This window comes from Eretmochelys imbricata, chromosome 1 (assembly GCF_965152235.1).
Source record: "Eretmochelys imbricata isolate rEreImb1 chromosome 1, rEreImb1.hap1, whole genome shotgun sequence".
NCBI lineage: Eukaryota > Metazoa > Chordata > Testudines > Cheloniidae > Eretmochelys > Eretmochelys imbricata.
The window spans coordinates 330401775-330414881 of record NC_135572.1 but is presented as its reverse complement, the minus strand read 5'-3'; the positions used below and the strand labels follow the sequence as shown (position 1 = coordinate 330414881).

General features: G+C 42.8%; 1 protein-coding gene across 7 annotated transcripts in view; it reads left to right on the top strand.

The window, feature by feature from the left end:
• Positions 1–13107, top strand: part of CPNE8 (copine 8) — a 284253-nt gene that overhangs the window by 60945 nt on the left and 210201 nt on the right. For 6 of the 7 annotated variants that reach the window (XR_013348079.1, XM_077835107.1, XM_077835129.1 and 3 more), the window contains one exon: positions 6190–6229. Coding sequence is in view for 5 of the 7 variants with exons in the window: in XM_077835107.1 (XP_077691233.1) it covers positions 6190–6229 (40 nt within the window). In the remaining 2 variants the exon portion in view is untranslated. Of the gene's footprint in view, positions 1–5676; positions 5973–6189; positions 6230–13107 lie in introns of those variants that run through there. The other variant, XM_077835142.1, reaches the window with a different exon arrangement.

Sequence of the window (13107 nt, the reverse complement as noted above, 5' to 3'; positions counted from 1 at the left end):
GCTGGAGCGGGGAGGGAGGATAGGAGCTGAGCGGGAAGGGGGCAGGAGCTGGTAAGTGTCTTGTAAGAAAAAAGTATGTGATCATATAATTAAAGACTGTATCATAATGTGTATGCACAAGGGGGACAAATTAAGGTTGTGTGAGCAACCTTACTTCTGGAATTTCCTAACTTATATGGCTAACTCTGCAATGTTAGCATTTTTACATCCAAAAATAATGTTATGTTTGGTTTATTTGGTTAAACATATATATAAGATTTGCTGCTGTTCTGCCATGATAGTTGTTGATCAAACAGCGATGTAGGGCTGATGAGAAATTGGTGGATTACTAGACAAAAGGAATCCTTTTGCCTCTACCAAACAAAGCAGACATAGTAGAGTGTAGTAACAATTGTGTTCTCTCCCTGATGGTGCATGTGACATTCTGCTCTACATAATTCAGAATCTCATGAAGTGAATGTTTTAGCAGAACTAGCACCACAGCTAGTTGGCTTCAGAGAAGAAGGTACATGTGATCAAATTGCGAATATCCATCACATCATTGAAAAATGTAGGGAGTATAATCACCCATTGATCATGTGATTCACTGACTATCCAGAAGTGTCAGTACAGTCTGACATAATATGACAGTCTTTGTAGGATTCTGGCAAACATGGGGATCCCAAAGCACCTCCTTGAACTCATCACAAGTCTCTACCATCTACAACAGACCACAGAGTGAATAGCAGCAGGTGACCTAAATTATTTTTCCAGTGGTCAGGGTTTGAGACAAAGGTATATCTGTCTCCAGGCCTTTTCAATGTTCATGCAGAAATTCACTCTGAGACAAGGCCTGAAAGGTTTTGTCCGACTAGAAAGAGCTGGAATTTCCATTGGTGGACACCTTTTTAATCAACTCCAGATACTCTGATGGGTGCTCTTTTCTACAACAACCAATGCAATGCAACAAATGTAGCCTGTAAAAACGGTTCGTGAGGAATGTGGACTATCCCTGAATGAATGAAGCAAAAGTGAAGGGCATGCATGTTGACATGATTAACAAAAACAGGATGCAAGTGGACATTACAATCAATAGTCCAGTTGTAGAGGCAACAGGTGAATTCAGTTGTCTGGAATTATACATATCCAACCATGGATGCTGTTCTAAAGAAATCAGAAGTAGAGTAGAGTCATGGCTTCCTTTACAAAAGTTTGGAAAAACAGTGGCATCTTGAAATGTATGAAGGTTCAGCTGGTGAAAAACTTAATTCTTCCGTAGCAATTTATGGATGTGACTTGTGGGAAATTAATGCTACTCCATAAGAAGTTTGAAGCCTTTGAGAGGTGATACTGGTGAAGACTCTTGTGTATCTCTGGAATGGAAGAGAAGACGAATGCTTATGTTAAAATATTATGGGATAGAAGCAGACCCCGTTGTCAGAAATCAACAGATGCAAACTTATTTACTTAAGAAGTACTGATAGTGAGTCATCAGTATTTCAGTGATGCTTAAATCTGAGTTAACCATACAGCTGGTTAATAAAATAATTGATCATATGCTACTTTATAATGACTATACCATAAACCTATAGTGTAGCATAATTGTTCATTGTCAATACTAGTTTAATAATTTTTTTTTATTATTAATAGCTATCTTGTATTGTTGCCTAGAGGCCCTAATCAGGAATTGGGAGCCCAAATGTGCTAGATGCTGAACAAACACATGGTCTCTGCTCCAAAAAAACTCAGTCTAAGTAGATTAGACACTAAAACTAATGATCTTTTTTTACTGTGACTCTAAATCAAATTCATATTTAATCATTCCATTTTAAGGCATCATGTTTGCAGTGCCTTGGTTTTGGAAGACATTTCATCATCTTGGTTATTCCTTGATAATGAACAAAGGTTTCATTATAATAAACCTCTATAAGATTGAGAAATGGAAGAATAGAATTTCTGACAAAAGTGAAAATGATGTGGAATGAAAAGAGAGTTTGTAAAAGAGTATTGGTTGCTAGAAATTATTCTGAATGTGTCATGATTCCTAATAAACTTTTCCTGAAAGGCATTTAATTCTAAAGTATTGGAAAGTTTACTTATTTTCTTATAATACATTTGTCATGTCTTTGGTATTAAATCAAAAAACTCCTAGTTTTGGCCATTTATACTTGCCAGAAAAAATATTTTGAATAGTTAGCATGCATCTTTGGTAATCTCTTCACCTATCTTTTATGTAGCCTGTGCTGACAAGTGTTCAGCTACAGGTTGTGGCCAGTGAAGTTAATACCATCTAGGATTGTCAGTTTGCTGGGTGACCTTAACGGGTCCAGGCATGCACAGAAGGAACACCTTATCAGAGGAGTAGTCAGCATGCTAAAGCCACTTGGAACATTACCAACATAATTTAAGTCTGTTACCTGGAGTTTGAACATAGAAAAGCTATGATTACATGAGAATCTGAACACCACTTACAGCCATAAATCATATCAAAGGCACCTGCTAACCAACTATAGTAATAACTTCTCATATTTTATTGATGTACAGGTCTTGTTGAATGCCAAATAGTTAGGCCTTGTCTATGTTACACCGTTAGGTCTACACAAAGTAGCTTATGTTGACCTAGCTAAATTCATTGAAGATAGGTTCATCAATGCTTATTAGCCAGGATTGGCAGGGATGGTATCCCTAGCCTCTGTTTGCCAGAAGCTGGAAATGGGCGACAGGGTGGATTACTTGATGATTACCTGTTCTGTTCATTCCCTCTGGGGCACATGGCATTGGCCGCTATCGGAAGACAGGATACTGGACTAAATGGACCTTTGGTCCAACCCAGTATGGCAGTTCTTATGTTCTTGACTGTGGATGCTCTACACTTTTACATTTTGGTCCCTCTGGCATAACTGCCCTGCTACTCTGACTTAATACCACATCCCCAAGCGGCATAGAATCAAGGTCAATTTAGTTAGGTCGACACAGTGTCAGTGTAGACACTGTGTTACTTATGTTGACTGTTACAGACTTCCAGGAGTTGTCCCATAATGCCCTACAATGATTGCTCTGGTCACTGTTGTGAACTCCGCTGCTCAGGGAACATGTAGACAGGGAGCGACCCCTCCCTGTAAAGCCCCATGAATTTTTGAAATTCCTTTTCCTGGGCTCTCAGCTTTGTGAGCAAACTTAGGAGCTCTCAACTGCTATGTGCAACTGCCCAGCTGACCATGCCGGGTACACGCTGCAGATGTGCTCCTGTCTGGAGTACACTGGAGGTGTTGGGTTTGTGGGTGAAGAGGCTTTGAAGGCACAGCTCCGATCCAGCTGTAGAAACATTGATCTCTATGAGCAGATTGCTTGGAGTATGAGGGCTACAACAGGGACCAGCAGCAGTGCTGCATGAAAGCCAAGGAGCTACAGCAGGTGTACTAGAAGGCCAGGGAGGCCAACAATTGATCTGATGCGGAGCTGCAGATCTGCTGCTTCTACAAAGAGCAGCGGCAGAGACTACTCCCTAAGAGTCCAGTGGATGCTTTGGAGGAGCCGGAGTCACAGGCCCCTGCTGTGAATAGAGAGGACAAGGAGGCGGATGAGGAAGAGGAATAGTAGGGGGGCAAGTGATCAGGGGATCCAGCTGCGCAGCAAGCCAGCACATATTTTTGACTCCACCGCAGTCCAGCAAGTCCCGAGGGTCTAGCATGGGTGAGCCTGATGCAGGAGACGGAACTTCTGGTAAGTATGCAGTTTGCTTTGAAATTACAGGGATGGAACCCCCAAAGTAGAAGAACAGAGTGTTGGTTTTTTTTTTTTTTTTTTTGCTTGTGCTAGAAGAGCTAGTGAATTGACCAAGAGAGGTAGAGTTGCTATCTGCTTTTTATTCACTTCTAGGCAAGGGGGACCACACGGAGTAGTTTGTTTATGTGCACCAGGATGTCTCATGAATCCTCCATAGAGAGATGAAACTTTCATGAAGTTATTCTGCAATCCTTTGCCAAAGGCATTTTGGGGAGGGCTGCCTCATTTCTTCTGCCATGGTAGGACACTTTCCTACGCCACTCAGGGATTACTTCAGCAGGCACCATTGCAGTACACAAGCCAGCAACATACGGGCCTGGGTGGTATTGGGACATTGTCCTCTTTCTGCCTCTGTTACCCTCAGGAGTGAGATCAGCGAAAATCACCACCACCACCACCTGTGGAAAACAATGCCAGTATTCCATTCCATTGCCCTGTGTACGTACACACACACACACACTCTCTCTCTCTCTCTCTCTCTCTCTCTCTCTCGCGCTTGCTCTCGCGCTCGCTCGCTCTCTCGCTCTCTCTCTCTCTCTCTCTCTCTCCTGTGAGTTTTTCCCCACTTGTGTTCCCAACGCCCCTCGTACTCCTGAGGGCCATACTCGCCGTGGCTGGTGCTGTGACTGGTGCCGTGCTGTATCAATCCCAAGGAGAAGTGAGAATGTAGTGCTTACAACTTTCTGGGATCAAGGGGACTGAGTTCAGTATCCTAAGTTTCAATTTCTGGTGTGAATAGACTGATAGTGGTACCTCTGTGTGCTATATCTGCAGCTGATGGTATTGTGGCCTTGAGGGTCTCTTGTGGAACATCTGTGTCAAATGAGGAGAAAGAAAAGGACTCAGGATGACATGTTTCAGGAGATGCTGCAAGTCTGAGTTGCATCAGAGAATGAGACCAGGGCCTGGAGGATGATCCTTGCAGACAGCATGGAGAAGAGAAAGGCCTGGAAGTCCAAGCAGGAAAAGGAGAGTGAGATGCACCAAGACATAATGTGGGTTCTCAGGCAACAAACTGAGATGCTGTAGACTCTGGTAGACCTGTAGGTCGAAGAATCCCATGCTCGCCTTCTTCTGCAACCCAGACACAACTCCAATGTGTGGACCTCCCTATCCGCCGCGCCTTCTTTCCCCCCACCCCCCCAACATTCCACGTGGCATCAGTGGCTGCTCCTCTACTCCTACCACTTCATTCTGGGAGACATTAAAGACAATCACAGCTGCACATACGCTGATCTATGAAAGACATGGTTGGCGTATGTGTACCTAAAATGGAAATGGCTGCTCTTTTGCCTTCGCAAGTTGTTTCTCCCTTCATTTTTTAAGTTTTATAACATTCTAAATATATTTATTTGCCTGGTTCATGTTACAGAAGAATACAATTTTATTTTTTGGAACATAATTTATCTTGTAATTCACAATATATGCTAACTGGTGCTGAGCAGGTCTAACACCCAGCAATTTCCTGTTACTTCATTTGATCACAGGATCTATAACCTAATTCTCAGACAATATTAATAGGTGCATTGGCAATGTTATATTCCTGCACACACAGCCCTCACTGAAAGATTCATATTGATTTGTAAAAGAGCAAGGCAACTACAATACAATGGATGGAGAATGGGAGTGGGGAGGAAATCCCACAAATGATCTTTGTCTAGTAGTAATGCAACTAGCTTTGACCCTTTATTTATAGTTATTTGTAAACAAATACATGCAGCTATATGGTCAATATTACATCATAGGCAACTGAAGAGCAAGTGAGGGCTGGGTAATCAAATTCACAATTTATATTCGCCACTGACCATCTCCAGAAAGGTCAGTAGTGAACCGTTCATGGAGCACATTCTAATCATTAAAGCACAGTAAGCATTTATAAGGTCATACTGTCATTGCCAGAGTGGAGTAAAGGAGCATTAAAACTTTACACCTGTTTTATGCTCCGGGGGAATTCACTAAGAATGGGAACAATTCCCTAACAATGGGAACAACTAAGCAGGCAGTTGCCAGCAAAAAGGAACGGAGAGGGTGTAGGGTCAGTGGCGCCTGATATACCGGTGCATGAGTATGGCACTCAACGAGGCGCTACTGTAGACCCTCCGGATACTGCTAAGGCAAAAATCTCCACTACTGCGCACGTGGGCACACATGCACCTAGAATGGAATGGCCATATGCAACACCTCTAGAAGAACAACAGTTTTGAAAGGTAGGTAACCTTTTTTTTTTTTTTTTTTTATGGAACAGGTGAGTAACCATTTTTTCTGGAATGAGGGAATCTCATTTACTACTGAAGTGTCTTTTCAAATGTCTTTATTACCAATTCTGTATATTTCTTTTGTATATGCAAATACACTGAAATGTCTGTTTTTACATTTCCTTAACTCTGCCACCTGGTAGTAATTGTTTTTCTTTAATTTTTTTAGGTATGATGTTGATTCAAAGAGTCCCAACCTATCAAAGCATGTAAGTGGATGGTTAGAATACTCTACTTATTATGGGTTTTTCCTTATAGGGTTTATCTTAGAGTAACTTTTTAATTACATCTTCTAGAATGTTTTATGGTATTTACTGGCAAATTGTGTCAAATGCAGCAGACACAAATACAGGGATTGTGTTGTGATTTAGATGTGCGTAACTCTGCTAAAATGGGATTTTTACATGTCCAACACGCAGAATGTACATTAGGAAGGGATATATATTTTTAAAGTTAATATCTGTTTAGATAAATGAAGGACATCATCTCCTTACTGACACTTTTTTGTGTGGCCCAAGAGTTGAGTAATTTACATGCTGGTGCATAGATTTTTTTCTAACTAGAAATCTTTAGCACTTGTAGCATCATGGAAAGGAAAAGTTCCAGATTATGCAATATTTTAATTCAGATACACTAGAGCACGATAGAGAAGCTGTAATATCTGTTGAGTATAACTATTTTATTAATTGAAGGGAGACTTTGGAGGAAGAATCCCTGGGAATCTGTAGTCTGTTTGGAAGAAGAGGTTCATTGGGAGCATTGGGTGGGGGACTGCAGGGAACCCTACAGCTCATTTTGGGGAGAAAAGGGTAGGTTTGCCTGGGGCTGCAGGGTGGGGAGAATGGTATGGGTCTGACATTTAAGTGATTCAGAAATCCTGGGTTGCAGAGACTGTTTCATTATAATCTATATTCAAGAGAGAGTTAAAAAATCAAGATGCTGCATCTCAAGAATCTCCATGAACTAAAAAGGACAATGATTTAAATGCAGAATATCATTTTTTTTTTTAAAAAAAAAAAAGGCATTTCTGTTTTGCATTTTTAAAAAATATATGTCCACGTAACCCACACAAATCAAAGCAAATATTTGTAGAATTCAGTAAATCTTTTAAACTACTTGTCAAATCCTTTTTAAAAAAAAATCAATCACGAGCTCTTTTCAATTGATCTTATAAAATGGCTGGGGAGGTTTCCATATTTTTGGGAAGGTGAGTGGTTTATTTGTTGTGATAAGAGGTTATTCTGGGGAACAATGAATGGGAATGGGAGTAATTTATGGGGCAGAGGATTGGAGTGGGGCTATGGTAGGGTGACAGAAAGGGTGGGTGAGGTCTGTTTATTGGCTGTAGGGGATCTCTCCTTGGGAAAGGCCGGGGGTTCCCTAAGCCCAGGCCACTCACTGAGCTGCCACTGAGCTGCCCAGGGCAGAGGGAATGAGCCAAATTTCATAACTTCCACAAGGTCCTGGATGGATTCAAATATCACTTTCACTCAGAGTGGGTAGGAGGGAGACCCCTTCCCCTTGCAAAGGGCTTTTGTCCCAGCCCTCCCAGCTGCAGGGGCCTTGGTCAGACACCCCCCTCCCTTGGCCTAGGGAGCCAAGGCCTAGGCCTACTCCTACTGCAGCAGGGCCTGCTCCTGCCTCAGTGCAGGACAAAGAGGATTCCCCTCCCCCCAGTCTCTCTCCTGCCAGTGGACTGAAGGGGGGCTCTGGCCTAGAAGGGCCAAGGGTAGCCTGAGGAAAAAGAAGAGGATGGGCTGGTCACAGAAGCCCCTGGGGCGGGGCTGTTCTAGGTGGGGGATGCTCTGGGGAACGGAAATGAGGAGGGTAGAGAAAAGGTTCAAAAGCTATTCATGTAGAACACATAATAGAATAGAAATTCATAAATAATTGTGATTAATTAGTACATTTTAGAATTTGGTCAACTGAAATGCAGGCAAAATTAAATTATTCATCATGTGTTAGGTACACAGTTCTAAAACATATGCTTTAAAAGCACTTTAGTTGTTGGATCCTGTTTCCAGGTGCTTATATCTATTATTATAATAAAATTGTCTTTTGTTCGGACATTTGTCAGCCCAAAGTGGATGTGTTTGAAGGAGAAATATTCAGCTGAAGTTGTCTAAAGCTTGAAAAACAAATGTCCATGTTTTGAGAAAATTAATATGCCTCACTGTGCTTGGGTAATTAAAAATGGCTTAGTTGTAAAATTTCAAACTTACAGCCTGATTGATTGAAAATTCATTGAAGTCATTGGAAAATTTCCCATTTATTTCAGTGAGCATTTTAGCAAATCCTAGTACTTAAGTGAGAGAGATTTGATGTTCTTTGAAGAAATAATGCTTAGAAATAACAAAATTATAAGTGATTTTGAAAATCTCATACAGGTTGACAGTATGAGTGAATATTACTGCTTCTTCCAGTTGTTATTGCTATGTGTGCTCCACATGTGCACCCATACACTCTTTGTCAGAGATTTTGTCAGCAGTGTCCATGGGTCTGTGCCTGCATCCTACGCACGCTACTGATCTTGCATATGAATATATAGGAAGGGGTGGTCCTGCTGTCACTCCAGTTCCTTCTCAACCGGAGGTGCTTGAGATGGAGTGTTGTGTCTGCGTCCTAGCTACCTATCTTGCTGGGTTTTTTTTTCTTATTTGTTTTTATTTCTTTAGTATATAGTTAAGTCCCTACCAAATTCACGGCCATGAAAAACGTGTCATGGACCATGAAATCTGGTCTCCCCCTGCCTGCCCCCTGGTGAAATCTGGTCTTTTTTGTGTGCTTTTTACCCTATATTATACAGATTTTAATGGGGGAAACCAGTGTTTCTCAAATTGGGGGTGCTGACCCAAAACGGAGTTGCAGGGGGTGTGCAAGGTAATTTTAGGGGGGGTTGTGATATGTCACCCTTACTTCTTTGCTGCTGCCTGCAGAGCTGGGTAACCAGAAAGTGGCAGCTGCTGACTGAGGGACCAGCTCTGCAGGCAGCAGCACAGAAGTAAGAGTGGTAATACAAAACCATGCCATCTTTACTTCTGCGGGCGGCAGCACAGAAGTAAGGGTAGCAATACCTCAACCCCCTTCTACAATAACCTTGCGACTCCCCCAGCAAACTCCTTTTTGGGTCAGGACCCCTACAATTACAACATGGTGAAATTTTAGATTTTATTTATATAGTGATTTTTATTTTATTTTCCACTTTATAATTTATTTAAGACAACTTTGTTCTTTTGGGGAGTTCCCCTACCCCATTCTTCTTTGCCTGGTCAGATCCTACATTCCAACTTGGCCTTCTCTGTCTGCAGTCTTTCTTAACTCTGGTGACCATCCCGGCTTCGGTAAGAAAAGGCCTTGGGGGACCCTCAAAGTCTTCCAGACTGTCTAAAAGGAAGATACTCCATTCTGTTGAAAGAGAGATCAAGAGAAGGGGAAAGTCACCATTTTGACTTGAGAAAAAAGAGGCATCATGTCATAGCATGGGTACTGCTGAGTTGTCTACATCTTCTGGTATCGCAATCCTAGCACTGCCAAAGAAGACTATGTTGCGTCCTGAGAAACCTTCCAAGAAGCAATCTTGAGTGAGTGGCATCAGGGATCTGTATGAGGATTGGAGTACAAAAATTCCTCCAGGACTAAGATCTTGAAGTTGTCATCCTCAGAATAGTCTTCCTCATGAAGCCATGGTAGAGATGCTGGTACTTCCTGATGTGCTGCCTACCCAGGAATGCTTTCCAGATTACCTGGACAGCTAGCTCCTTAAGGATTGCTCCTTTCTCAGAGTGCAGTTGGTAACCAATGAGGCCCTATCTTTTTTCCACTCCTTGGGCATCCGACTCAACATGGAAAAAATCTATTCTTATACCTATACAGTCAATAGACTTCTTTGGAGCCAGTCTGGACTCCACTGCTTCCTGAACATATGTGTCCATGAATAGGTTCACCACAATGCACAGTCTCACTTCCATGATACAACAAAGCCTGCAAACCATAGCAAGGTTTTGCCTTCAACCACTGGACCACATGGTAGCTCGTCCTTTTGTAACATCCCTTGCAAGACTACGCTCCCGTTGTCTTCAAGCCTGGCTTAGGTCTGTCTACCCACCCATTAAGCATCATCTGTCTAAGGGGGTATCAATATCTCAATGGGTCCTCAACTCCCACGAAGACCTTTTGGATCCTTCCACTAGTTGTAAGGGTTTCCATTGTTACATCCTACTGATATGCTTGCCATCACTTCCTACCAAACATCAAGGGCCACTCAATGTTACGACTGTGGTGTGGGTGGTCAGGCCCAGTGGCTAGCACAGAAGTCATGCCTAATGGTTGGTGCGGGAGCCAGGGGTCAAGTTGGAGGGTTGGAGCCAGGGGCCAAGCTGGGGCATCTGAGCTGGAGTCAGAAGCTATCAGAGAAGCAGTAGACTGGAGTAGGACAGGAACAAGGCTGTAAAATAGTATGTAAAATACTTATAAATGTAAAATAGTTATGGGTAAGGACAAAGAACACTATCCCCGATAATGTCACGGCTAACCTGGTGGCTGAACTTTGTGACTTTGTCCTTACCCATAACAATTTTACATTTGGGGACAATGTATACCTTCAGATCAGCGGCACTGCTATGGGTACCCGCATGGCCACACAGTATGCCAACACTTTTATGGCTGATTTAGAACAACGCTTCCTCAGCTCTCGTCCCCTAACGCCCTTACTCTACTTGCGCTATATTGATGACATCTTCATCATCTGGACCCATGGAAAAGAAGCCCTTGAGGAATTCCACCATGATTTCAACAATTTCCATCCCACCATCAACCTCAGCCTGGTCCAGTCCACACAAGAGATCCACTTCCTGGACACTACAGTGCTAATAAACAATGGTCACATAAACACCACCCTATACCGGAAACTTACTGACTGCTATTCCTACCTACATGCCTCCAGCTTTCACCCTGACCACATCACACGATCCATCATCTACAGCCAAGCTCTGCGATACAACCGCATTTGCTCCAATCCCTCAGACAGAGACAAACACCTACAAGATCTCTGTCAAGCATTCTTACAACTACAATACCCACCTGCAGAAGTGAAGAAACAGATTGATAGAGCCAGAAGAGTTCCCAGAAATCACCTACTACAGAACAGACCTAACAAAGAAAATAACAGAACGCCACTAGCCGTCACCTTCAGCCTCCAACTAAAACCCCTCCAACGCATTATTAAGGATCTACAACCTATCCAGAAGGATGACCAACACTCTCACAAATCTTGGGAGACAGGCCAGTCCTTGCCTACAGACAGCCCCCCAACCTGAAGCAAATACTCACCAGCAACCACATACCACACAACAGAACCACTAACCCAGGAATCTATCCTTGCAACAAAGCCCATTGCCAACTGTGCCCACATATCTATTCAGGGGACACCATCACAGGGCCTAATAACATCAGCCACACTATCAGAGGCTCGTTCACCTGCACATCCACCAATGTGATATATGCCATCATGTGCCAGCAATGCCCCTCTGCCATGTACATTGGTCAAACTGGACAGTCTCTACGTAAAAGAATAAATGGACACAAATCAGATGTCAAGCATTATAACATTCATAAACCAGTTGGAGAACACTTCAATCTCTCTGGTCACGCAGTTACAGATATGAAGGTCGCTATCTTACAACAAAAAAAACTTCAAATCCAGACTCCAGTGAGAAGCTGCTGAATTGGAACTCATTTGCAAATTGGATACTATTAATTTAGGCTTAAATAGAGACTGGGAGTGGCTAAGTCATTATGCAAGGTAGCCTATTTCCCCTTGTTTTTTCCTAACCCCCCCCCCCACCCCAGATGTTCTGGTTAAACTTGGATTTATGCTGGAAATGGCCCACCTTGATTATCATACACATTGTAAGGAGAGTGGTCAGTTTGGATGAGCTATTACCAGCAGGAGAGTGAGTTTGTGTGTGTGTGGGTGGGGGGGGGTGAGAGAACCTGGATTTGTGCTGGAAATGGCCCAACTTGATTATCATACACATTGTAAGGAGACTGGTCACTTTAGATAAGCTATTACCAGCAGGAGAGTGGGGTGGGAGGAGGTATTGTTTTCATGGTCTCTGTGTATATAATGTCTTCTGCAGTTTCCACAGTATGCATCCAATGAAGTGAGCTGTAGCTCACGAAAGCTTATGCTCAAATAAATTGGTTAGTCTCTAAGGTGCCACAAGTACTCCTTTTCTTGTTGTTGGGAAGTTACCTAGTCCCACTCAACATCCTCCTAGTGAGCTGACCTATTAGTTTCACTACTGAAGCCAGGAGTGGACAGCACTTGGTCGGAAAACGTATTGTTCCTATGAAGTGCTATAATCCTTTCACATCCACTGGAGCTGACATATCTCTGATTGTGTTGATCTTGTTGGGATCTTCTTTTGTCCCTTTGCTATGAGCAGATATCCAATGTATGTTACCTCATGCTGTCTGAGTACCATTTTTTCTGGGTTCAGTTATATGTTCTTCCTGTATCCCTGTAGAAAAGCCTGTAGTTTTCTGCTATGGTCTGATTCAGCTTCTGTATAATTACTCCCTTCACTACAATGAAGCTGTCATCTGCCATAATTACCCAAGCACTGAGTCTTCTCTGGAACAACTCCGGTGCTCCCCTTATGCCCATCAACATACAAAGCATTTTGTAGTGACCAAATGGTGTTGCAAAGGTTGTCAACGTGCTGGACTCATTATCCAGGTTTATGTGCCAAACCAATTCCTCACATCAGATGGTAAAGAGTCTGGCTTTGGGAAGTCCTGGCAAGATGCTGCTATCCTCTGACCACAATTGATAACATCTCTTCAGTGCCTGGTTCAGTGTCTGTGCAGAAGCATAATATGTCTGATGACTTCTTTACACCACCATGCTGCTTATCCAGCCTGTACTGGCCTCTACAGGTGCTGAGATACTCCTACTCTGCAGACTTTCAAGCTCCTTGAGTATTGAATTACGAAGTATCACTATGTAACCAGGCGCAGTCTCACCGGTGGCGCCTCCTGCTGGTTGTCCTTGGGAATTAGTGTTCCAGTCTCCAGAGCGTCCTCT